We start from the raw sequence: 22,601 nt of genomic DNA, 5'->3' as shown, positions 1-22,601 counted from the left end.
AGGCCAAAAATAAAAAGTCTTATCCAAAAAAAAAAATAAAGTGTTCATTATACAGTTTCTCGATGAAGTCTAATGTATGTCTACAATTTACAGTGTCACTGAGGTCTTAGGTAGAACTGGTGTTGTACGTGACCAGGAATTGGGATGCGTTTCAACTCTTTTTGATCAAGCACATACATGCAGAGGGTCATAAAGGACTATGACCCCAATGCTAAAACATATTATTGATCTATATAATGAAGTTTAAGGCCCATTTCTTTCTAATAAACAGTGGTAACAATGTTTGTCAGCAGTTTATATTTTACCATTTAATTATATCAACTTTAGACTAATCATCTATGATATCTTGACCACATATATTTGAAGGCTAGGCTTTTCTTTTGTCACATTCTTTTACTTCATTTTCTCTCTTGTGAACAATGACCATGATATATCATTGATGTTATGTATATATGTATATATGTATATATTATATATTATATTATATTATATTATTATATATTATATTATGTATATATGTTGAGTCTGGTCTTGTGTTACAGAGCATTATGTTTGCTTATTGTGATTAACAAAACAAAGAGACAACTTGTAACCATCATGTATTTTAGAAAAAATAGGCCTCTCAAAAACATTAATTCATAAAAAAAAAAAAAAAAAAAAAATGTGTTCATAAACGTGGAATTTCACTTGGGTTGGATTAGCTTGTGGCAGCAGAGTATATACATTAGAAAAGAGGGACAGCATGGTTAGTGTTGTTGCCTCACAACTAGAAGGTCCTGCGTTCGGTTCCCGGCCTGGGGCTGTTCTCTGTGGATTTTAGATGTTCTCCTGTGTGTGTTTCCTAACACCATCCAAAGACATCATGTTTGGGTTAATTGGCAACTCTAAATTGTCTGTAGGTCTGAGTGTGAGTGGTTGTTGGTCTCTGTCTGCCTCTGTGTGTTGGCCCTGAGATGGAATGATGACCTGTGCTGGGTGCACCCAGCCCTCACCCAGTGTGAGCTGGGATTGACAACTGACCCAAACAGACATAACTGTTCCAGGCCATTTCTGATGTAGAATTTATATTTTAACATGATGGCTGATGTCTACGTCATAAAATAATTTCAGTAAAATGGACAACTGAATGAGTTCAGATTGAAATGATAAAACTGACAACACACACACACAGGGCTCAGGGTGTGTGAACCTGATCACGCTGACATTATCCAGTCAATACTGAGTCACAGACATAAACACACAGCAAGGATTGGAAGTATTGATTTTTGTGTGTGAGGGAGGACTGAATAACCTCAGTCACATGATGAGAGCCACTCACCTACATGACTGACTGCTTTAGGGACGCTGTTACCGACTGGTTTGCTCAGCAAGTCGCAGACAAGGTAACTGGATAGCTGACTAAGCAAAAGGCTGACAGACTGATGGCTTAAAGATGATGGCCTAAAGCATGAAGCTCACCTTTGTGTTAGCCTTAGAATTGTATTATGGCTGTGGCAGTCACCATGCCCTTTGGCCTCATGAGCATCACAATGATACAAAGAAGACGCAGCACCAGAAAACAATCTGATCAAGTGACATTGGCGTTAAAGTTGTGCTTTCACAGTATATCTGAAATGAAAAGTTCAGCTCAGTTGTTTCAATGGAAAACATCCTGTATTTTCTCCCACGCAGCACACCAGACTGTCTCAAACCACAGACCAACAAGCAAATCATCAGCGAGAAACCACAGCACAGTTGGCATGGCAGCAGACAGCTTTGAGTGTGTTTCAGAGGCACGCTTCAGGTGTCCCTGCAGGTAAATAATCATGTTTTTAGAGATACATGGAGGCTGATGACTGAATGTCTCATATAATGATAGGGGCTGGCTAACAGAGGTGGATAACCCCTGCAGATGGATAACAAGTTAAACAGGATGACTGACAGAAGAAAGGCTGGGTTACCACCTGATAAACCACCTGATAAACTTGCTTGAATCCTTACACTACCCATTTTTCCTGCCTTTAACCGATCAACTTTGAGGATAAAATGCTGCCTAATATATTCCACCTACCAACGGTGCCATGATGAGGAGATCACCAGTGTCCTCCACTTCACCTGTCAGTGGTCAGAACTTTAAGCCTGATCTTTGTATTTTGGATAATAGAATATTTAATAATAGCAAATGTCATGATACTGCAGTTCCTGGAATTGGAATTTGGAATTTGGAATTTTTTGGTTTTGATTCCTAGGTTTTCAGTTGTCACCCTCTACAATTATACAGTGTCATTGAGAGCTCAACACACCGCAACCTTCAGAAAATTCATACAAGCAGGACGACAGAGCCAGTTCAGCCAAGAATTAGCACCTTGTGGTAATGTCCATCTGCCACTCAGACCAGTTACACATCCATGCCTGCATCCCTGTTGAGTAATGGTTAAAAAAAATTTTTTTTGAGGTAACACTAATCTTTGACACCAATCAGTTTGTCTTTGAGTTCAATTTAAAGTTTGAACTGCCACATTTTTTACATTTCCCTCAATGTGTAAGAGATATCATGGCACGAAGACAGATGTGTGTACATATATCTCTGACTGTCACTGACATGGAAACATAGAAATAAAAATATCTTCATCAATTTCACAACTCGTGTGATGCAAATACTCACAATGTTAGTGCTTCATAGCATCATCCATACCTGATGCATAAAATAAAATATAATAATTATGGATCAAACTTTGATGCAACAATATTATTGCCCTAACCTCTACCTCGATGTTATCATATACTGTAGCACAACTGGACTGCATCCAGATCGATGTTTAGATATTACCCAGGCTACTGCGGGTTTTCACTAGTAGCCATCTTTATTTTCTTAAGTGGTGCTTACCTCTGATCAGCTGAATAAACAGTTTTTCAAAAAAGGCCAAACTAACTGAACTATAACATTCAAACACAAAGTTGTTTTTTTTTCTTACAGCGTGCTTTGTGATCATTATTGAAGTGTAGAAACATCCTGTTGCGTTCATATATTGACAACATAAACACATCTCTGCAGGTTGCTTATAAGCACACATATTCAACCTTCAATAACAGGCACAAAAACACAGTGTAACAGGCTATTTACCCCTGCATGTGAAATATATATCTGATTTCTTTATCCCTTACACACACACACACATTAAAGTATGCGTTTATCCCTGCAGTGGTATCATGAAACACATCATTGAGAAGAGAGCAGGGAGGGAAGCATTGACCAGTCAACAAGAGCCGTTTTAAGCCATTAGGTCATTCGACATGGTCACACATTTTTACATTTTTGCGAACTCTGAGGTTTTCAAAGTATCTGACATTTCATTTTTTCTATTTATTTGATAACCAGAGGAACCGATGACAGAAGTGTTTTTTTGCCATTAAGCGTAATGTGCCCATCACGATGGCTGATTGACCCTGACTGACTCAGACCGACAAGGTGGAAGTCTCAAAGGGAACATGCGCCTTAAGACACTGTATTGTTGTTATAACACACACGGGCATGCATATACAGAGCATACTGGTGAAGCTGTATTGTTTCATTTTGTTGTCCCCCCCACCCCCTGTGTGTCTGAAATGTTCAACACCAGGAGCATTTTAAAATCTCTGCCTATTGAGAGGGGATTAGCGCACACACCGCTCTGTGAGGAGTGTATTGACCATTGGTTGGGTGCATCAGGAACAAAAAAGCTTCACTGAAAGTCAGCTGCATGGAAATACACCCTCTGTGTGTCTGCATGTATTTGTGAACACTCCATTTTTAGGCAATCAAGCATTCAGCTCATCAAATTTACCAGTGATGGAATACTGACACAGACAGTGGCAGTGTGTGTGTATTCATGGATTCCCTCTCTCTCTCTCTCTGTTTGTCATACACTGATCTGATTATTGTGTGCCCCATTGATCAGCCCTCTCACTGTTTACTTCAGAAACACCAGGAGGCAACAACACACAGCTGCAGACAGCATATTATCAATAATACATGGTCATAAATCTGTGTGTCTGTGTTTGCAAGTGTGAGATTTTGGCAATCAGAAATTATGGAGGACCATCACTGATGCTACATGGGGAACACACTGCTTGTGTGTGCCTGGCAGTTGTGTTGCTGGTCCTGTTAGCTTTATCCTTCTAAATCAGCCTTTGTCAACATATGGTCTGCTGACCACCTGAGGTCACAGTGCTACAGAGAAATGAAGGGGAACGTGTTGTTTTAAACAGTAATTCAACTCATATCCAAATCTGAGCACAATGATTTGACTGTCCATTTTATGACACTGTCTACTGTCACACCTTCATCTGATATATTGATATTTAATGATTTCTTCCAAGAATGATCAGTCGGTATTAGAGAAGGAAAAATCAGTCGTTTTTTTTTTTTAGGGGCCTCAGCTATAAATAAAAAACACCTGAACCACTGACCCCAAAGGAATCAGACCAGGAGAAGACAGCGTCTCCCATAAGCCAATGCAATTCCGCATCACCCACCACCACATTCAGATAAGAGTATGGTCGAGAGACACCAGCAGCAGATGTGTCAGCCTGTGTGTTTAACTTTAAACAATAAAACAGAGTAACTCATCTAACACTTTAGCTACAAATAAAGCAATAAAATCCTGTATTGATTTAATAACTACACAAAGATATCACTCTACACTATTCCTATTCCAGATACTTATATTTACATTATTCTCATTATTAAAATGATTTGGTGTTGAAACACTTGTAACAGTTTCAGGAGGAATTACACGTTGGTAAAACAAGCTGTAGTGTGTTCATCCTGCTTACATTTTGGTTTGAAAATCTTGTTACTTTCTATTCTAGTAAAAATTTACTGTCACATAAACACACATACAGTACTGTACATACAGACATACACACTTACAGCAGACATATCTATACTCATTTAACCGGCTTGAGTTTCATCCTTAATACGATCAACTCATTTTGGCCAGTTAGATTTCAGCAAGGAGGATGGCGCACGCACGCACGCGCACACACACACACACACACACACACACACACACACACACACACACACACACACACACACACACACAGAGACAGACTTACTGAACAACCCTCTCTATTGAGCCTGTGACCTTCACTTTAATAAATGCTGCTTCATCCTAACCACAACTTCCCCATTCTTGCTGAACTGAATTGAATTGAAATGACTTTAACGTCATTGCATTGTGGGCAATACAAAAGCTCACGTAACAACATCATCATCTTTCATACGCACACTTTCATTCCTAATAATAAATAATAATAAACAGTACAAGTGGATATACAAAAATAATTGTCCTTAAAAGTGCATTTAATGGAGTTAATGGTGACAGTTCATGAAGCTATTTGGACGGGGCAGGAGGGGAGCAATGGGACTGGAATGGGTGGTGTCTTTGATGTTCCTACAAGCCCTGGGATTGTAGCAATGGGACCTCTAGATGCCTTTTGGGGGAGTCCAATGATTTTCTGTACTGACTTCACTTCCCTCTGGAGAGCTGCCTGTCTGCCTCAGAGCAGTTCCCAAACCCTGCCAGGATGGAGTAAGTCAGTATGCTCTCTACTGAGCAGAGATAAAAAGTCTTCAGCAGACTGGGAGAGATGTGGTTCTTCCTCAGTGATCGGAGGAAGTAAAGTCTTTTCTGGGCCTTCCTAACTGCAGCAGTGGTGTTTGTGGTCCATTTTAGTTCACTGCTGATGTAGGTCCCCAGAAACTTAAAGCTGTTCACCTGCTCCACCCCTGATCTCCTACCTTGAGAGGCAGGTGCACATCCTGGTTCCACCTCCTTTGTCTTTTTTGTGTTCAAGGAGAGGCTGTTTCCTGCACACGAGCCTGTCAGTCTGTAGACCTCATCCTTGCACGCAGATTCATCGCTGTTTGAGATTAAACAAACGACTGCTATGTCATCTGCAAACTTGATTATGGTGCTGGTGGAATGACTCGGTGTGCAGTCACAGTTGTAGAGGGAGTATATATCCTGTGTTGAGTGTTAGGGCTGGGGAGGTGTGAGTGCTGAGTCTCATTGCTCTTGGACGGTTGGTCAAACAGTCTTTGATCCACAAACACAGGTGTTCTTGGAGATGCAGGTCCTGTATCCCAGGGACAATGGTATTAAAGGCCGAGCTAAAGCCTATGAACAGCAACCTCACTCCTTTCTGCTCCAGGTTGGACATGGTAATGTGGAGCACTGTGTTTAGATCCTCTGTTTATCTATTTGACCTGTTTGAAGGGAGCTGTGACCTTTGACCTCATCACTGTTGGTTGTGAAGTGGACTCTGCTACTGTCAACATCTGTCGTCAAACACCAACCACTGCTTTCTGAGAGAGTCAAACTGAAGCAACTGAGAGCTTTGGAGACTTTGATAGAAATCAATTGATTCTATGAATCAACTGCAGCTTTGCATTCACACAAAGATCTCATGGCTATAAAGTAGATGATGGAAACAAGTGTTTATATTCTGTTGTCTCTTTCATTTTTGGTATTTTATGGTAATTTCACCTCTTTAGACCTTTAAACCTTTTTAAAAGCCTGGGAAGAAAAAAAATGAAACATTCTTCTTCCTTGTCGAAATCTGGCACCTATATCACCCACAACACAAATCCATGCCTGCAGTATTTTTCACTTTCAAAATCACTTTTTCTGACTTCAGACTCACTCTGCAGATGCTACTGGCTTCACTACAACCACATTTACATAACAATGCACACACACACACACACACACTTACATGAGTGTATAGTCGGGTTTTAGTGTGCGAGGTCAGTGGTGTTTTCCTTGGAGTGAAGAAACAGAAAGCGGATCACAACACCACATGAACACAGACTAATACACAAACACACAGACAGAGGACTCACATGTCAGAGTAATGCAGACATCATTACATCATCATATTGTCTTGCAATTGGATTACAGCCTGGCTGCCATAGGCCAGTGTTTCAGCTTTATAGTGGTTAAGTGTTTCTGTGTATGTCTGTGAGCGAGTGTGTGTGAGAGTGTGTATTGGTGTGCGAGCTCTATATTCTGGCAAACTCTGAACACACAAACAAACACAAACAACAAACCAGCCCCACAGGACTGACTGTCAATAAAAGTGGACAGACTCTGGGTCTGTAAAGTGAAGCCAAAGCTGAAGGGCCTTAAACCTTCATTCTATCTAATGGCCATCAGGGGGAGACACCATTGGTTGTAAATACAATCTGACTTGTGTTTACAACCAATTGTATTGTGTGTGCATTGTGTGTCATATTTGTGTGAAAATGGTGCTACTTCTCAATTAGTCTGTAGTGAGATTATACTGTAGATGAAATCCACCCTTCACTCATCCTCAGCTTCACCTTCTCTAACAAATATATATATATTTTTTTTTATTATTTAGACCTCCAAAAGAGAAAATGAAATAAGTTTTGGTTTAAATTAATAAGATTGATTCATTCATTAATTTTATTTGTTTAAATACATTAGTCATTAGACCCTTTACTTAACTTTTGGTTGCAGACGGCGTGGATGGATAAAATAAGTAAGCAATTATTATTTACATCACAAAAACTTCTCAAGGATTATGAAGTACCACAGTGAAAAAATAAGTGAAGATCCAGACATTTAGTTATTGAAATCTACTTTTTCAGAGACAGAGCGCAAAACTGCCAAGATAGAGAAATAGGATAAGAAACATGAAACTTCAAAATAAGCAGCGGAGAGGCTATGACATCACTTATGACTTATGACATCACGAATGAGATGGAGCGACACCACAACTAATATTAGAGATTTCTCTGCTTTGAGCAGTGAGGGAAGCACCTGTGACCGGCAATAGCCAAAGTTAAGTCCCTCATCTTGTCAAAGCCAATCTCAAACCAGGTCTTTGGTCCAACTCAAGTCCATTCTGAAGTCTGTTCACTCCTTGACAGAAGGTTTCCTGATGTGAAATTCATATCATTGACATATCATTAATTCATTCATTCATCTTCAACCGCTTATCCACTTTGGGGTCATGGGGGTGCCAGAGCCAATCCCAGCTCACATTGGGTTTCGGTGGGGTCACCCGGGACAGGTCAACACACAGACAGGGACAAACAACCACTTACACTCAGTCATACCTACGGACAATTTAGAGTCAACAGTCAACCTAAACATGATGTCTTTTGATGGTGGGAGGAAACCAGAGTACCCAGAAGAAACCCACCCAAGCACGGGGAGAAGATGCAAACTCCACACAGAAAGGCTCCAGGCCTGGGAGTTGAACCCTCAACCTTCTTACTGTGGTGCCACAGCACTAACCACCATGCTGCACTGTGTGTGTGTGTGTGTGTGTCTGTGTGTGGACTCACTTGGCCAGCTGCTTCTCTGCATCAGCACAGAGCTCCAGCAGTCCCATGAGCACTGCCGACACGTCCATATACGGCTCCCAGACAGTGAAGCCTCGACCAATCAGATCGATTGCAGTGCGGCGGATGGTGCTATGGGGGGGGAGTTTGGGACTGGGGGGCTGCAGGAGCAGGAAGGTCAGTGCCTTACCTGTAAATGGTAGAAACAGTGGAGTCTGAGGGTTTGCTATGAAAACGGCAGTAACAGTTTTATTACCATGATTTCATTATTGTCTTTTCATAGTTTCTCTGCAGACTAAATAAGACACAATTTCTGAAAAATTAATGTCAATGGTCTTAGATCATCTTATTGGTTATTTTTCACCTCTAATCTCAAACAAAACAAAACAAAAAACATATTCCCTTCCTCATCCTCATATTGTCTTTACATTTAGACAGATTACGGTTAAATCCCCAAGACCATGTCAGTTCTGTGGGACTTCAGTAACACTGTAGAGTTTCAGACCATGGCAGAAACAGGGCTACACGATGGAAATGGAAACTATGGTATTTCCCATGAAGACATTATACCTGTTTATTAAAAAAAAAAAAAGAAAAAAAAAAAGGATCACTTTAACCAAATACAACTTTCTAATAGGACACTTTGGTTAAAATGGAACAACATTTCTGCTACAGACACTCACTCTCTCTCACACACACACACACACACGCTCATTCGATAAAGACAGTGAGCAGGATGAGGGGTCACTTCATAGCTGACCTGACATTTGAGCCAGTCTCTGTGGGGACGGACTGACCATTAAGACTGCAGAAAACATTCCCCATCCCTCAACAAACCACATACACATTTATACACCCCCTTCCCTTTTCCCCACTAGGTGTCTTGTCTGTCTCTCTATGCAGGTCGTACCCAGAGTAGCCTTAGGAGAGATCCAGAGCTTTGAGCATATTCCTCCCAATGTGCTACACAAAGATAAAATCTCTGAAAAAAGTGGACAGAGAGCATTGGTTTAAAGATCTGGTCTCTGGTGCTGAAAAACATGCAGGAACATCAGCAGAAAAGAAGCATCTGAAATCGTTATTATTTTCCTAATCAAGGAAGGTACCTTGCATTTATTTATTTCTTTAAGGTTGGTGATGCCGGTATAGATTGCACTGGGCATTCACTGTCGATTTAAATCTGTCAACAGTCATTTGTTCATCATGAAGGATATTACCTTCTTCTATTGTCTGAATCCACTCAGATCAGAGAATCATTGTATTTTCACTTTAAATGTAAATTATTATGAATAAAAGTACTCATAATCCTGGAGCGACTCTAAAGGTCTTCCAGTCTCCAGGCACACAAAGATAATCTCATCATCTGGATCTTCTGGCATTTTATCGTCAGTCTGTCTTAAACGGCAAAGCCACTTCCTTATTGGTTTATATCTACACAGACAGCCTATGGATGGGACTATGAAAGATATAGGTAGAGGCTAACTGTGTTAGCATAGCTGCTATGACCGCTTTAAAATATAGGAGCAATGACAAATATACTACTAACTATGTTAGCATTGCTGTGCTACATCATTATGGGAGTATAGGCGATGGTCAACCTAGCTAATGTGGTTATCTGTTATGGCTAATGCTCTTGAGTCAAAGAGTCTAACAGAGATGAGGTGGTGGGGTGTGTTGCCGACGTGTTGTGACTGAGTCAGTGATTGGGTGGTGACCTTTGACCCTAAGATGGTGATCAAGAAACACCAGTAAATGTTCAAATCAATCAAGGTTTTGTTAATTCATCAGTATGCATACAAACAACAGAGTATAAGTAACATTGATGATGCAGGGCTGAGTGACTTTTGACCTCTTGTTAATGATTGTAGTAAATCATGAATTTTCACATACTTAAGTTACACATTTTCTGTGGCCAGTGTTCTCCTCTTCAAATAAGTACTGAGATTGTTGAGTCATTTTAGCAAGAAAGAGCAAAAAATAAATAAATAAATATATATTTTTTTAAACAGACACCTACTTCAGCAATTGCACATGTTGCATGTTTGTTAAGAGGTGACAGTGCCATTGTGGTTGTGGTTGTGGTTGTGGGACGTGTGTGTGTAGTGAATTTGGTGGTGTTAGAAGCAGCCTTGTTAGGATTTATATTACAGATGGCCATTAACAATCAATGATCTAACTGGATAGAGCCAAATTCAAATTTACAATTCCTCCCCTCTTAGTAAGTGAACAGGAAGTGAGGGAGGTGGTCTGGACTCCAGTCCATTTCTCACTGTGGACATCTTTGTTTAAAGGCCGGACAGGACCAAATGAGCCAATAGCTATTGACAAAGCATCAGTCTGCAATAATGAGCTGTTAGTTAGAGCAGTAAAAATGTCACATTAACACACAGAGGGTGATTAGAGTGTGGGGGGGGGAAGAAGGGAGAGAAGCTAAGAGTTGAAGTATCGACAGATTGGTCACGTTTTAAGTTTACCAAGCAAGGTCAACCAACCAGAGGCTCTCTACTTTCCTTTCCCTTTCTTTCCTGACCACTCCTGCTCTCTCTCTGTTTGAGGCTAAATGAAAGGTGAAGGTAAATCAATGTTGGGGACTTGGTTAGTGGATGAGAGCCAGATCAGACTGGCTAATGAGAGAAAAAGAGAAAGAATATTACAAAAAGAGGAAGAGAAGCTGTGTTGAGTGCTCCCATGATTAAACATTTTATTAAATGCATTAGCTCATCTGTTAGTATCTTGTCTACTGACAGACAAGGTAATTAGACAGCACTAGCATGTTGCTGCCTAACTACGATGTTGGTGGTCACAACTGCCTGTCAGCGCTGAGTCTACAAGGTGGTGAATCATACGATGTGTAAGATGTTACTGATCATAAAGGGTCCTATTTCTGGGCTCAGCCTAAAGCATCTGCCATAAATGATCATAATAACTCATAACAACAGCTGTAGAAAGGTGGTCCTCTGTCTCTTAATTGCTCTGTGGGTAGATGTGTTTACTGTCGAGGAGTAAGAAATACTATGTGGGAGATCCTGATTGTCCACCTATGTAGCCATATATTACTCTCTTGATAATGAGCTCTTAAAATAAGAGTGAAATACTGGCCCATTGACTTCAGACAAGTTTGTTGGTTGATTGTTTTTTACTGCCTCAAGACAGCAAAATACCAAAAATGTGCCTGATCATCATCTTTGGAAAACCAGTACATTACTGGGTGCTGAGGTGGGAATAAGTATATTTTATATTTGAATATAGCCTGTTATCTTTTACCCTCTATCATTTTGTTTAACATCAAGGCACAAGGCAATAATGAGTGGGTTGAAATATGAAGAACTTCAACAACTTTTAAGCCCAGAGTTTTCTTAAAAACAACAATGATCCTCTCCCTGTACAGTTATTGAACACTACTAGGATCAAATGCTTCATCGTTACAGTAAAAACAAATAGTTTGTTGATACAAAGATTTGTAATTAAGTCAGTGTAATTAGAGAAGAAAATAATGTCTGTCTGACAACCAGCCCAGACACAATATCAGTGATAGGAGGAGCCAAGTCCTGCGACAGATGGTCAGCCTCCAGAGAAACCTGATCCCAAAATGATCATGAGCACTTTCAGTGTCTATAATTATTGAATACAAGGTTCTGACACTTTGAAGTTTCCAAAAGTCACAGTTGTCCAGCAATGTCAACAAATTTTTATCAGAAATCTTTGAGAAATGTCCATCAAAATGTTTCCCTCCACTAATGATCAGCAATTATTAGCAAAAGAGGGACAGAGTAAATCAGAATAGTTGATGGAGCTTTTTCTGTTAGGAGCCATTTAACCATTGCAGGAGAAGATCAGCTTGAAGAATACTAATTGAAAATCAAACAAATCAAAGAAATATCTATATGTGGTATAAAATGACATACAAGTTCTTAATTTTGTCCTGTAACAGTTTTGATAAATTTAATAAATGAAATAAACTGAGTCACAGCCAGTCTCACAGCCATGAGCAGTTCCTCCCCTCAGCTGCCTTTGTTGAATATTTACCTTTACAATGCTGCTGTTCATTGAATGGGCTGCACAAGGTACTCTGACATGTACAGTACTGTTAGCATCATGGTCCTGTGAGGTTGGACTGATGTTTGTCTCTTTTATCCTGTCCATCCACATATTCTCCTTCCTCTGTCATCATCTGTTCTTGCATCATTCCTTCCATCCTTAGGCTCCATGTCTCCCACCATCTCCCCTGCATTTCCCCCCATTGCAATATGAAAACATCAATCTATACTCTGCAGTATAGACTACCGAACCCTCCCTCTCTCTAGGTGGACAGCTCTCATTCATCAAGTACTGCGCTATATGCCAACAATACCGATCCATCTTTCAATTTCATAATAGAGAGGAGAAGGGGGGAGATTGAGAGGGGAAGGAGGAAGGAAAAACAACAAACTGAATGAGAGCAGGGAAATGACAGACTGAGGAAGAAAGGGGAAAGAGGGAGAAATGAAAGCCGAAATAGGAAATAAGAAAAAGAAAGAGTAAACGTCAAATAAACTCCTCTGCAACAAGCTTTTCGTCATGGTCTGTTACTGTCTATTTGACTTTTCGCAATAAAATATCGTAAAGGGTCTGTACAGAGGGTTAAAGGAGCAGCTAGTAGATTATTGTTGGTTTGTTCACAGCTGTAATACAGCATATGTTTACAACGAAATGACAGCGACTTCCACTAGCTGTGTGAACGATGACAGTGCAGTTAGATGGTTGGGCCAACAAAATATGTCTCTGAAATGAGAGATTGTTGTTGTTCATACACAGTCGAATCTGTTTCTTGTATGATGTCCAGCAACAATCCTAATTTTCCATAAACTTGAAGCAAAATTCGGGTATTTTTAAACATCAGTACCCTCTCAGTAGAAAATTCCCACGGAGTTCAATACAATCACTACACCGATGACTTAGAGATTAGTGTTTAATTCAACGGTTATAAGAGGCTGGTGCTTCTTTATTCTCCAAGTCTCTATGCATATAATATAAAACATCATGTACAGGTGATCAAGTAAGTTTGGCCTGGGGTCAGCTCATGATAAATAGCTAATTAAAAACCATTGATAAAATTGCTACTGTAATTGGGGAGGATCTTCTCATTTTCCTACTGAGTCAGTCCCCCTTTATTGGCAAATTGTGCCAGACAGTCAGACGCTATGAGCCGCAGTGATGTTCTGGTGTTACGTGAAGGAAGACAAACATCATTTGATCTAGTAATTAAACATTTGAATTTTTCTGAACTAGGTCTCTGTGAGCAGGAGAGAAGAAAACTTGTTTCCTTTCCATGTTGTGAGTAATAAATATTTATCATTCACTTTACATCTTGTCTTGTTAGTCTTGTTATAATAAATACTTGACTCAGAATTTTTCCTAAGCATCCTAACATCCATAGCACTGGGGAAACTGTTTGGTCTTGTGGTTTTTCGCTGTTCTGCAGCTTAACATTTAAGTTTAATATTTAAGATAACTAGCAATGTAAATCTCAAGTTAAGTCGAGGTAAGATTAACGTTTTGAAGGTGAACATGCCACCAGCAGTGCCTTTGCACAAATGCACTTCCTAATACCACAAGTTCGCAAATGTCTGTTCTGTTGGAGTAATTCCAATGGTTTATGAAAGCGGAGAAGCTGCACTTCACAGCCAATGTAGATTCGCTACATACTCACGCTCATACTGGAGCCCAAAGTCCGCAAATCAGCTCCTTTGTTGTTAAAAGTATGTAAACTGCCAGATATTGAAGGCTCTAACTGTTCGGGAAAAATGGGCAAACACATTTACTCACAGGACACCTTTCTGGCTCATTTATAGATAAAATGAGCAAAAAGTTGCAGTCAACATTTTTTTTGACACTTTTCTTTCCTTATTTTAAATGTCCATTGCTTTTGGCTGTTTCAGAGGTTTTTAGAGTGAGCAACAGCATCATTTGATCAGACCTTTCAGAATAAAACCAAATTTTGCTTCTAAAAATTAGCATTGAAATAATTGTCTGGCTATTTTATTTTGCAATTTTGATGGGTAACTCTTTCCAAAATTATGTAAATCTATTGCACTACCATGGATTTCAACTAAGAGTCCAGCTCACAGCCTGACTACTTAATAAAAGTTTCTCAATGTGTATGAGCATTGCATCTTCAAGTGGAAGCAGACTGTCTATTTGAATGTTGTAGATTAAAGTAAGGCTCTCAGTCTGAAATCAAAACCATTTGGTTGGACAGATATTATAGCTAGCAAACCACTGCCGTAGAAGCTTCTGCGCAACTTAAAAACAATGTTATACATTTTACAATGTAACACTTGAATTTTGACTTGGAAAGAATTAATTTTCAACTTATTTAACCCCAAAATCAAACCTCTCCTGGTTTGTCAATTTTTTGACCATGCTGACAGCTTTAATATGATACATTTCTGAGATCCCGCATTTTATTCTTGGGTGACATTTCAGTGAATGAAACTTCCGTAAAAAAACAAAATCCAATCACTGTTGCAGTATGATTTTTGAAATTGACCTTTGACATGTGAAATGTTATAATTTCTTTATGGTTACAGACATTCCAGGGTCATAATTAGGTCATAATTAGTGTGCTGATCCATGAGTCCGAATAAATGTTGGTCAAGGTTTTTACCAGAAAACATAATGTCCCCAACACTGACCACTAAATGAATTTTAAACAGTTTGGTTTATTCAGTAAAAAGGGTTGGGTATCATCACCACAGCCTGTGGAAGATTTTAAAAAGCTGCTCAAGGGGATCAATTAAGTCTAGAAATAGTTTTAATCTGATGACATAGGCTATCTATGAGTGTGTGTGTGTGTGTGTGTGTGTGTGTGTGTGTGTGTGTGTGTGTGTGTGAATCCACACAGGTGAGCTGAGTGCTGTGGCCAGGTCCAACTGTGCAGCGTCATGCTCCACAGCCTATCAGGGAGGGCGCAGGCTGTGTCACTGGGCGGATGCCCCAGAGGCAGCCAATCAGAGCTCAGAATCAGCGGGATGGAAGAACAGCTCTGCTTAGTGCAGGTTTGATGCTCACCAAGGTCCAACGCTGCAGGCACAGTATGGCACAGGCCAGGCTCAGTGAGTTGGTGTGTGTGTGTGTGTGTGTGTGTGTGTGTGTGTGCGCGTGGAGGTGAGTGTACAAGTCAGTGCCGAGCTCCTTAAGGTGTCAAGCTTGGTGGATGAAAATCAATTCCATCTCTCCCCTCACCTCTAATCCAAGACCGAAGTTCCTACTTTTTCAGTTGTGCAGCTCTGATTTTGGACAAACCATAATTCAAGAACAACACATGAAGATCTAAACACTTTAGGCCACACATACCCATGGCATGATATGTGCATGTGTATGTATGGCATGACGTGTTGGTGTGACATTTGAGGTCTGAGAACTTTGATCCAATCAAATGGGGGCTTAAAACAAGAGCCACAGTAACATGGCATGAACAGCAAGAACAAACTGTATCATATAGCCAATGTAAACCTGCCAAAGTAAGACAGCCGAGATTCTTTTTATACTGCAAGCTTATTTTGCCAGAGAAGACACACATGATGTAACCATATGTAGCGACAGAATGTGGGTACACGGGCACACGTGCACACACAGAGGAGTGAGAGTGAACTGTTAGCCATCCTGCATACTGCTAAAAGAGATGTCATGTCTCATTCCTTAGTTTGTGTGTTGAAGCCTGGGTGTGAGACACTTTGGTGATTGTGTTTAAAAACTTAATCATGGCTGCAGCTCAGTCTCTGAGTAAATAAATAGCCATTTTGTTTCTGGGGTATCAGTCCTCAGCAATGTTACAGCAGAGAGTAGGGCTTGGAGCATATTTGTCTGGGGGAAGTGTTAGTATCAATGCCAATCAGAACTGGAGCAATAAATACTGACATCTGCTGCAGAGTCATGTGACCTGGGTGTGATAGCAGATGGAAGCCCACCCCCCCCACCTCACTCTCTCTCTCCCATTCTCAACCCAACCGGTCGAGGCAGATGGCCGCCCCCCCTGAGCCTGGTTCTGCTCGAGGTTTCTGCCTCTTAAAGGAAGTTTTCCCTTGCCACTGTCACCAAGTGCTTGCTCATCGGGGTATCTGTTGGCTCTCTTTAAATAAATTTATAAAGAGTTTGGTCTAGACCTGCTCTATATGTAAAATGCCTTGATGTAACTTTGTTATGATTTGGCTTTATACAAATAAATTTGATTTGATTTATCAACAGAAGCCTGATGTTAGTTGTTTGACCAGTTGACAGGCCGTCGTAATGCTTGGGCCTAAATGGTACTGTTCAGTTCAGTTCAGGTTGATGAGTCAAGTATCTGGTCATAAATTAAAAGACTAAACAGGACCAGCCAAGGGGAATGTCAAAGTTATTAGGATCCATTCAACAAGAGGCAGTTGGCATCAACAGTAAGAAACCAAAGGTAGAGCAGGATGGTGGGGAAGCAATACATAGCCAAAGAGTGCAGGGGAAAAAAATTGAATCACATATACTCAAAACTTATTTTTAAGAAACATTAAGTTCACAAGAAAATTGTACTGAACCTTTACAAGGTTTCGCTGTCTAACTAAACCTGTACCTTCTTTAATGCACTATGGTATAGGTGTATCCCGAACCAATCTCATTATAACAAGTGTCCAATGATGATAAAGCATATTCTATTCTATCATCCCAGTGGGCATGCTGCTCAGCAGTGTCGGTGTTGGTCTTTACTCTTCAGTGCATGTGTGTGTTGCCTTTACTTACATGTGTGCCTGGCCAGTGAATAGTTAGATGACCCTCCACTTGTCAGGCCAAAGCCTTCGGGTGCCTGTCCACCGGTTCGAGCCCGTGCTGAACCCTTTGGTGGCTCAATCTCAGCACCAAACTCTGCCCCAATGACCCCAAGAAGCACAATGGCAGTGGCCTGCTTACGGCGCTCCTCATAGGAATTGGAGATCTTCTTGGCATTTGGTGGAAGGTTGGACAAACAACCTGGTGGTGAGACAGAGAAAAGAACATGCTTGTTACATGATTCTTTACTTATTTAGTATATATTTCAATTCATAATTGATGATTGATGAGCTAAATGTGATGAGATTTTTTTTACAGTCTGGTTTTAGTGGCCCTTAACTATAGACAGAGCTCCTGGACATGGAAAATTAACTTTCACTTGGACAAAACCTGCATACTACATAAAAACAATTTGTTGTATGTAGTATGTTGGTGTCCTGCCTTCAATACAACACTGCAACCAGTGTTTTCTAGTCAAAAGTGGGATTCCCACAGTTGTTGCTGGACTTAAGCAGTCCTAATGTTGTTTGTGTGCTGCTGGGTGCTTCAAGTTCTTAGGAACTTGGAAGTACCTTGGTGTGGGTTTGGAGTAGTACACAGAAAGGCCTAAGTTCAACTTAGAGAAAGACATAAAAAACATTGTCCAATCCAATGAATTCAAAGCTGATGAACTCACATTCTTTGTGAGGTTAGTTACTCATAAGAATTTATTCACTCAACTGGAAATATCAAGCATTTCTTTGAAATTGTACATAAATAAATAAATAGACCACAATAACTTAAATCCATACTTGAAGAATCTGAAAGAAATCAGACATGTAAATGCTGGTTTCAGCAAAATTGTAGTGACTTTACTTAAAGAAATAGAATCAGTTTAGTTCTGGTTTAAATTATTTTATTTTCTTCTTCAGATGTTTGAGTTGGGAGGACTAGATGTCCTTAATTATTTTTCTTTTCTTTCTTCCTTTTCATGCTGAGAAAGTGTAAAAAAAAAAAAAAACAAGCACACATCACACACACACACCTTATTGTCCCACTGAAAGCCTTTAGTCACAGTGCAAACACCCATGCACACACAGATGGACACACAGAGGACCACTGGAAGGATTTGGACATGCGGTTTGTATGTATGTGGGTGTGTCCTTCACTTGTGTTCCCCAAGACGACCCCAAAATAACCTCTTTTGTGTGTGCTCTTGTAACTGTGTCTACACAATGGGGGACTGCAGCAGCTCCAGGAGGAAAACTCAAATGTGACTGTTTCCTCATAGCGCACACACACATTTTTTATGTGGGTTTTTGGTCCAAGATAAGAACGGAACTCTGATACTGTGCCCACACACAGAGTCCGCCCTGATTTAAATTCTTATTTCACTTCTCTCTGGATGAGCAAGCACAGCATTGTCATGGATCTGTATGGAAGCAGTAGCTCCCTACACACATCAGACGATAAACACACAATCAATCACTCACTCACTCACTCTTGCTCGCTCATTCATGCAGTTTTCTATTCACAAAAGCTGGATTTGTCCACATAAAGTGATCCTTGATGAGGGAAGTGCTTACTGCTCAGAGGACAAAGAGAGACGCTGAGCACGGCTTGGGGAAAAATTTGAAATGTTTAGGCCTGATGATTAAATAATTTTTGACATCAGTGGGGTTTCCTGCAGTACTCCTGATGTCAGATGAAACTGCAGCACTCCGATGAGACATAATATTACTCTTGAGGAAGCAGAGCAGCGGCCTGTTCCACCAGCTGTGTGCAAGTTCAGCTGTAGATCAGTTTTCCATCTCTAGTTTCAAGTCTTCAATACAACATGATGTTCACTTTTGAAATTATCCCATTTGATCCCATTTGAAGGAAAATAGGCCTTAATTAAATATAAATGTTCTGCTGGAATGTTAAACTCAGTGCAGTGTGAAGGGAAACAGAGCCCCACCCTCAAGATCTGATGAGACAAACTGTGAATCCCCAAAAACAAAAAAAGCAATACAGCAAAAAAGATAAACTAAAACAGTGGGTCTTCAGGAGTACCGCCTTAGAAATGTAGTTTGTTCGCTCCTTGTTCCACTTTCAGACCCTGAAGCCCCCTCCCCCTATATTTCCATACTATATCCTGGTGCTCTTATAATGAGATTGCTAAAGGCCAGCTGTCACTTGGAAGAAGGCCCACTGGCCAGCTCTGATAAATGGATTACAGATGGCATCCATCCCCCAGGCTAGACTAGGCCAGTAGATAACAGAATTAGAGATAGACTCCAAACAAGAATTAGTAAAAAGTTGAGATTTACAGGAAAATGAGAAAGTGGAGAGACAAACGGATTCAGATGGGGGGCATACAAACTTGGTTCAGGTGGTAGAATAACTAAGTGAGCATCCATCTGAACCATTAGATAACCATTAGATATGCTAAATATGTGAAAAGCATGTGTTCAATGTGTGATGCAATAAATATGACTGTTGGTGTCTTTACCACCTATAATCGGTAAGCAATGATCAGATGTTATGGTAGACAACTGACTGCTGGCTTCCCTTGCTGTCCTTTGCTTCTTCCATACAGACGGATGAAAATGGGGGCTCTATTACACCTTTCTCTTTTTATCATGAACGGTCAATCCACCTTACGTCACCAGTCAGTTTATGAGCTACCTATTTGAACTTGAGTTTGTTATTTTTTCGGCCAGCCCTCCTGTTTTTTTTTTGTTTGTTTTTTGTTTTTACCAGTAGAAGGCGGAGCTGAGGAGGAGTGGGGGCTGGATCTTACCTCCTCTGTACTCTATACTTGTTGAGTGGTTCAGTCTGTCGTTCACACAGTAGCAACGCCTCTGCTTTATGCTCTATTTACCGCTAAATGGGATCATCGTTTAAAAGACTTGAAACTAGAGACTGACACCATAAATTCAATAGGAAAGTGTTTACTCAACCCCCCCCCCCCCAAAAAAAAAAACAAAACACAAGTCTATTATAGAGTGTTTATGGTTTTACAGAATATTTTTATCTGCTACGTGTGACTGGACACTGATGGTTCAAATGACAACAAATGCTACTTTACCTTCATCCTTCAATACAGTTAATTTGACGTGAGTCTCAGGAAATGCAGCTGAAGAAGCATTGGAGCAGCTTTGTTTTTGTGTCCATTCAAGGACCTAAGCTTGGTAAAAAAAAAAAAACAATTGAAAATCGCCATGAGGATGAAGTCCTCTTCTGTATTGTGCACACATTGTCCAGATTGGTCCAAACCTTATGTGTGATAAGCGTCTCGCTCTGAACACATGTATATTGTTATATTCAGTTATATTCATTGCTCCATCTTTCCATTAAGCACCTAATTTCAACATACTTAGTGAATTTTTAAATAGGAAAAGGGCAGAGTTTGAAAGTCTCCTTTTATCAATATGGATAGGTAGGTAGTAATGAGTTTAGTCCTGACTGAGTGTGGTTGGGAATTCTTATGTGTCCATAGTCAGATTCATAAACATGTTTTCATTTAATTCTATACAATCATAATATGGGCAGCACAGCGGCATAGTGGTGGCTGTTGCGCCACAACGAGATGGTCACCTTTCTGTGCGGAGTTTGTATGTTCTCCCTCGTCCTGTGATGGACTGGTGATCTGTTCAGGGTGTACCCTGCCCTCACCCAATGTGAGCTGGCTCTAACAACCCCCGCAGCACAGAAATGGAAAAGCAGTAGAAAATGAATGAACAAATATAAGATAAAACTAAACTCATCACATGGTGGGTGTATCCCTCTGCCAACCTGCCAAGCCACAGTCACAGACCCAGACCATATCTCTGCTTCCTGAGTTATACAATTAAAGTAATGTCTATAAGTGTTGCAGAACATTATGTCGACCTTTCACCTTTTTGGTGATCAAATTGTGCCATAATCGGCATAAATTCTTGGGTTATGGTCTTAAATATTTCTTGTCAGGTCACATTGACCTCTGACCATTAAAACTGCACTAAAATCTGTTCATCTTTGATTCCAAATTAATGTTGGCAAGAGAAGACGACATTTCCTAAGGTGTTACTGAGATATCAGGCTCATAAAACAGGTTGGATAGATGGAGAGCATAGAGAATATAGAGCCATACTGAAGAAACTTGGTGAGGTATATAAGGTGTTGTTCTGTCATTACAAACAAGGCGGACGGCACTATTGTCAGAAGAGGTATAGATATGATATTATCACAAGTGAAAGCATCTGAATAAAGACACATAAAGAACGTGTCATGCTCTTGTTAATAAAAGATGTTTTCAAGAATCACAGATGCCTCAAACTTTTGTTCTTGTGATCATTATCCCCAGACAGTCTGCAGGTAGCATCACTTCTGTTTACCTGCTGCCTCTTGGCCTGTGAGGATAGACTGATTGATTTTTGAAGCTTATTGATCTGCTTTCTTCTTGACCAGCAGATCTATTATAATAACATTTTATCTAAATCCTATTTGTTGGCCAACCTACTCCCTAACATAACCCAATAAACTAAAAGAGCGGGATGGATGAGCTCCCCTTTCTGCTCGCCTCTGCTCAGCTAAATCTTCATAAAAAACAAAAATGGATCAGGATAAAAAGGCTTTCTGGCTGAAATGACATTATCCATAAAGGAAGGAATCTATTAAAAAAGGGGCCATATGCAACAACCTGTGGAGTCTGTGCTATCATTGTAAAATATGAATTTATCATTAAAAAAAGAGAAAACTTTCTATACATCAGTGTATTTACATACATATCACACATTTTTAACTGATAACACACATAATACAACATATATAATACAACACAATCTGTTATTGCCTCACAGCAAGACAGTTTTGGGTTTGGTTCCTGGCCCGGAGCCTTTCTGTGTGGAGTTTGCATGTCCTCCCTGTGTCTGCGTGGGTTTCCTCCCACCATCCAAAGGTGACTCTAAATTGTTTGTAGGTCTGAGTGTGAGTGTGAGTGTGAGTGTGAGCGGTCCATATTGAAAAACTTATGGAAGTTCCCCTATGAAGCTTTAATATCTAATATATGATAGAAATACATCCCTAGTCTATCTAGCAGAGTATAATTTACATATTGACATATTTTCAACAGAAAACTGTCCCTGTAGTTGGGAAATATATGAAAAATGAATATAATGAAAAGTCTAATAAATTAGACATGGTAATATCAAAATTTGCTCTAAAAACACATTTACAGGATGTTTATACGATAAGAAAAACTATGAGATGTCTGCTTTTTATGCAACTGAGGACATGAAACCAACAACCTTCCCCTCTCTACCCTCTAACACTACAACCCCACTAGTTCCCATCATGCACCTCAGCTCTGCCTCTATTGGTAATCAATGGGAGACTGGTAAAACCTGATCACCAGGGACTGAGCGAAGGGATCAATACCAGCAGGGAACTGATGTGAGAACGATGGAGGAGGGCAGAAGAAAATGAACGGCACACAGAAAAGCTCTGTGAGAGAAGAGATTTAGCAAAAAAGGTCAAACCC

General features: G+C 40.2%; 1 protein-coding gene across 2 annotated transcripts in view; it reads right to left on the bottom strand.

Annotated features, from left to right (window-relative positions):
- wdr7 (WD repeat domain 7) overlaps nt 1-22,601 on the bottom strand; it is a 107,430-nt gene that overhangs the window by 19,985 nt on the left and 64,844 nt on the right. For both annotated transcript variants that reach the window (XM_029515305.1, XM_029515306.1), the window contains 2 exons: nt 17,090-17,317; nt 8,342-8,528 (listed from right to left, as the gene is read on the bottom strand). In XM_029515305.1, coding sequence (XP_029371165.1) covers nt 8,342-8,528; nt 17,090-17,317 — 415 coding nt within the window. The remainder of the gene's footprint in view (nt 1-8,341; nt 8,529-17,089; nt 17,318-22,601) is intronic.

The sequence above is a fragment of the Echeneis naucrates genome, chromosome 12 (assembly GCF_900963305.1).
Source record: "Echeneis naucrates chromosome 12, fEcheNa1.1, whole genome shotgun sequence".
Lineage (NCBI taxonomy): Eukaryota > Metazoa > Chordata > Actinopteri > Carangiformes > Echeneidae > Echeneis > Echeneis naucrates.
Note: the sequence above shows the minus strand (reverse complement) of the source record. Positions and strands in the feature narration are given on the sequence as shown.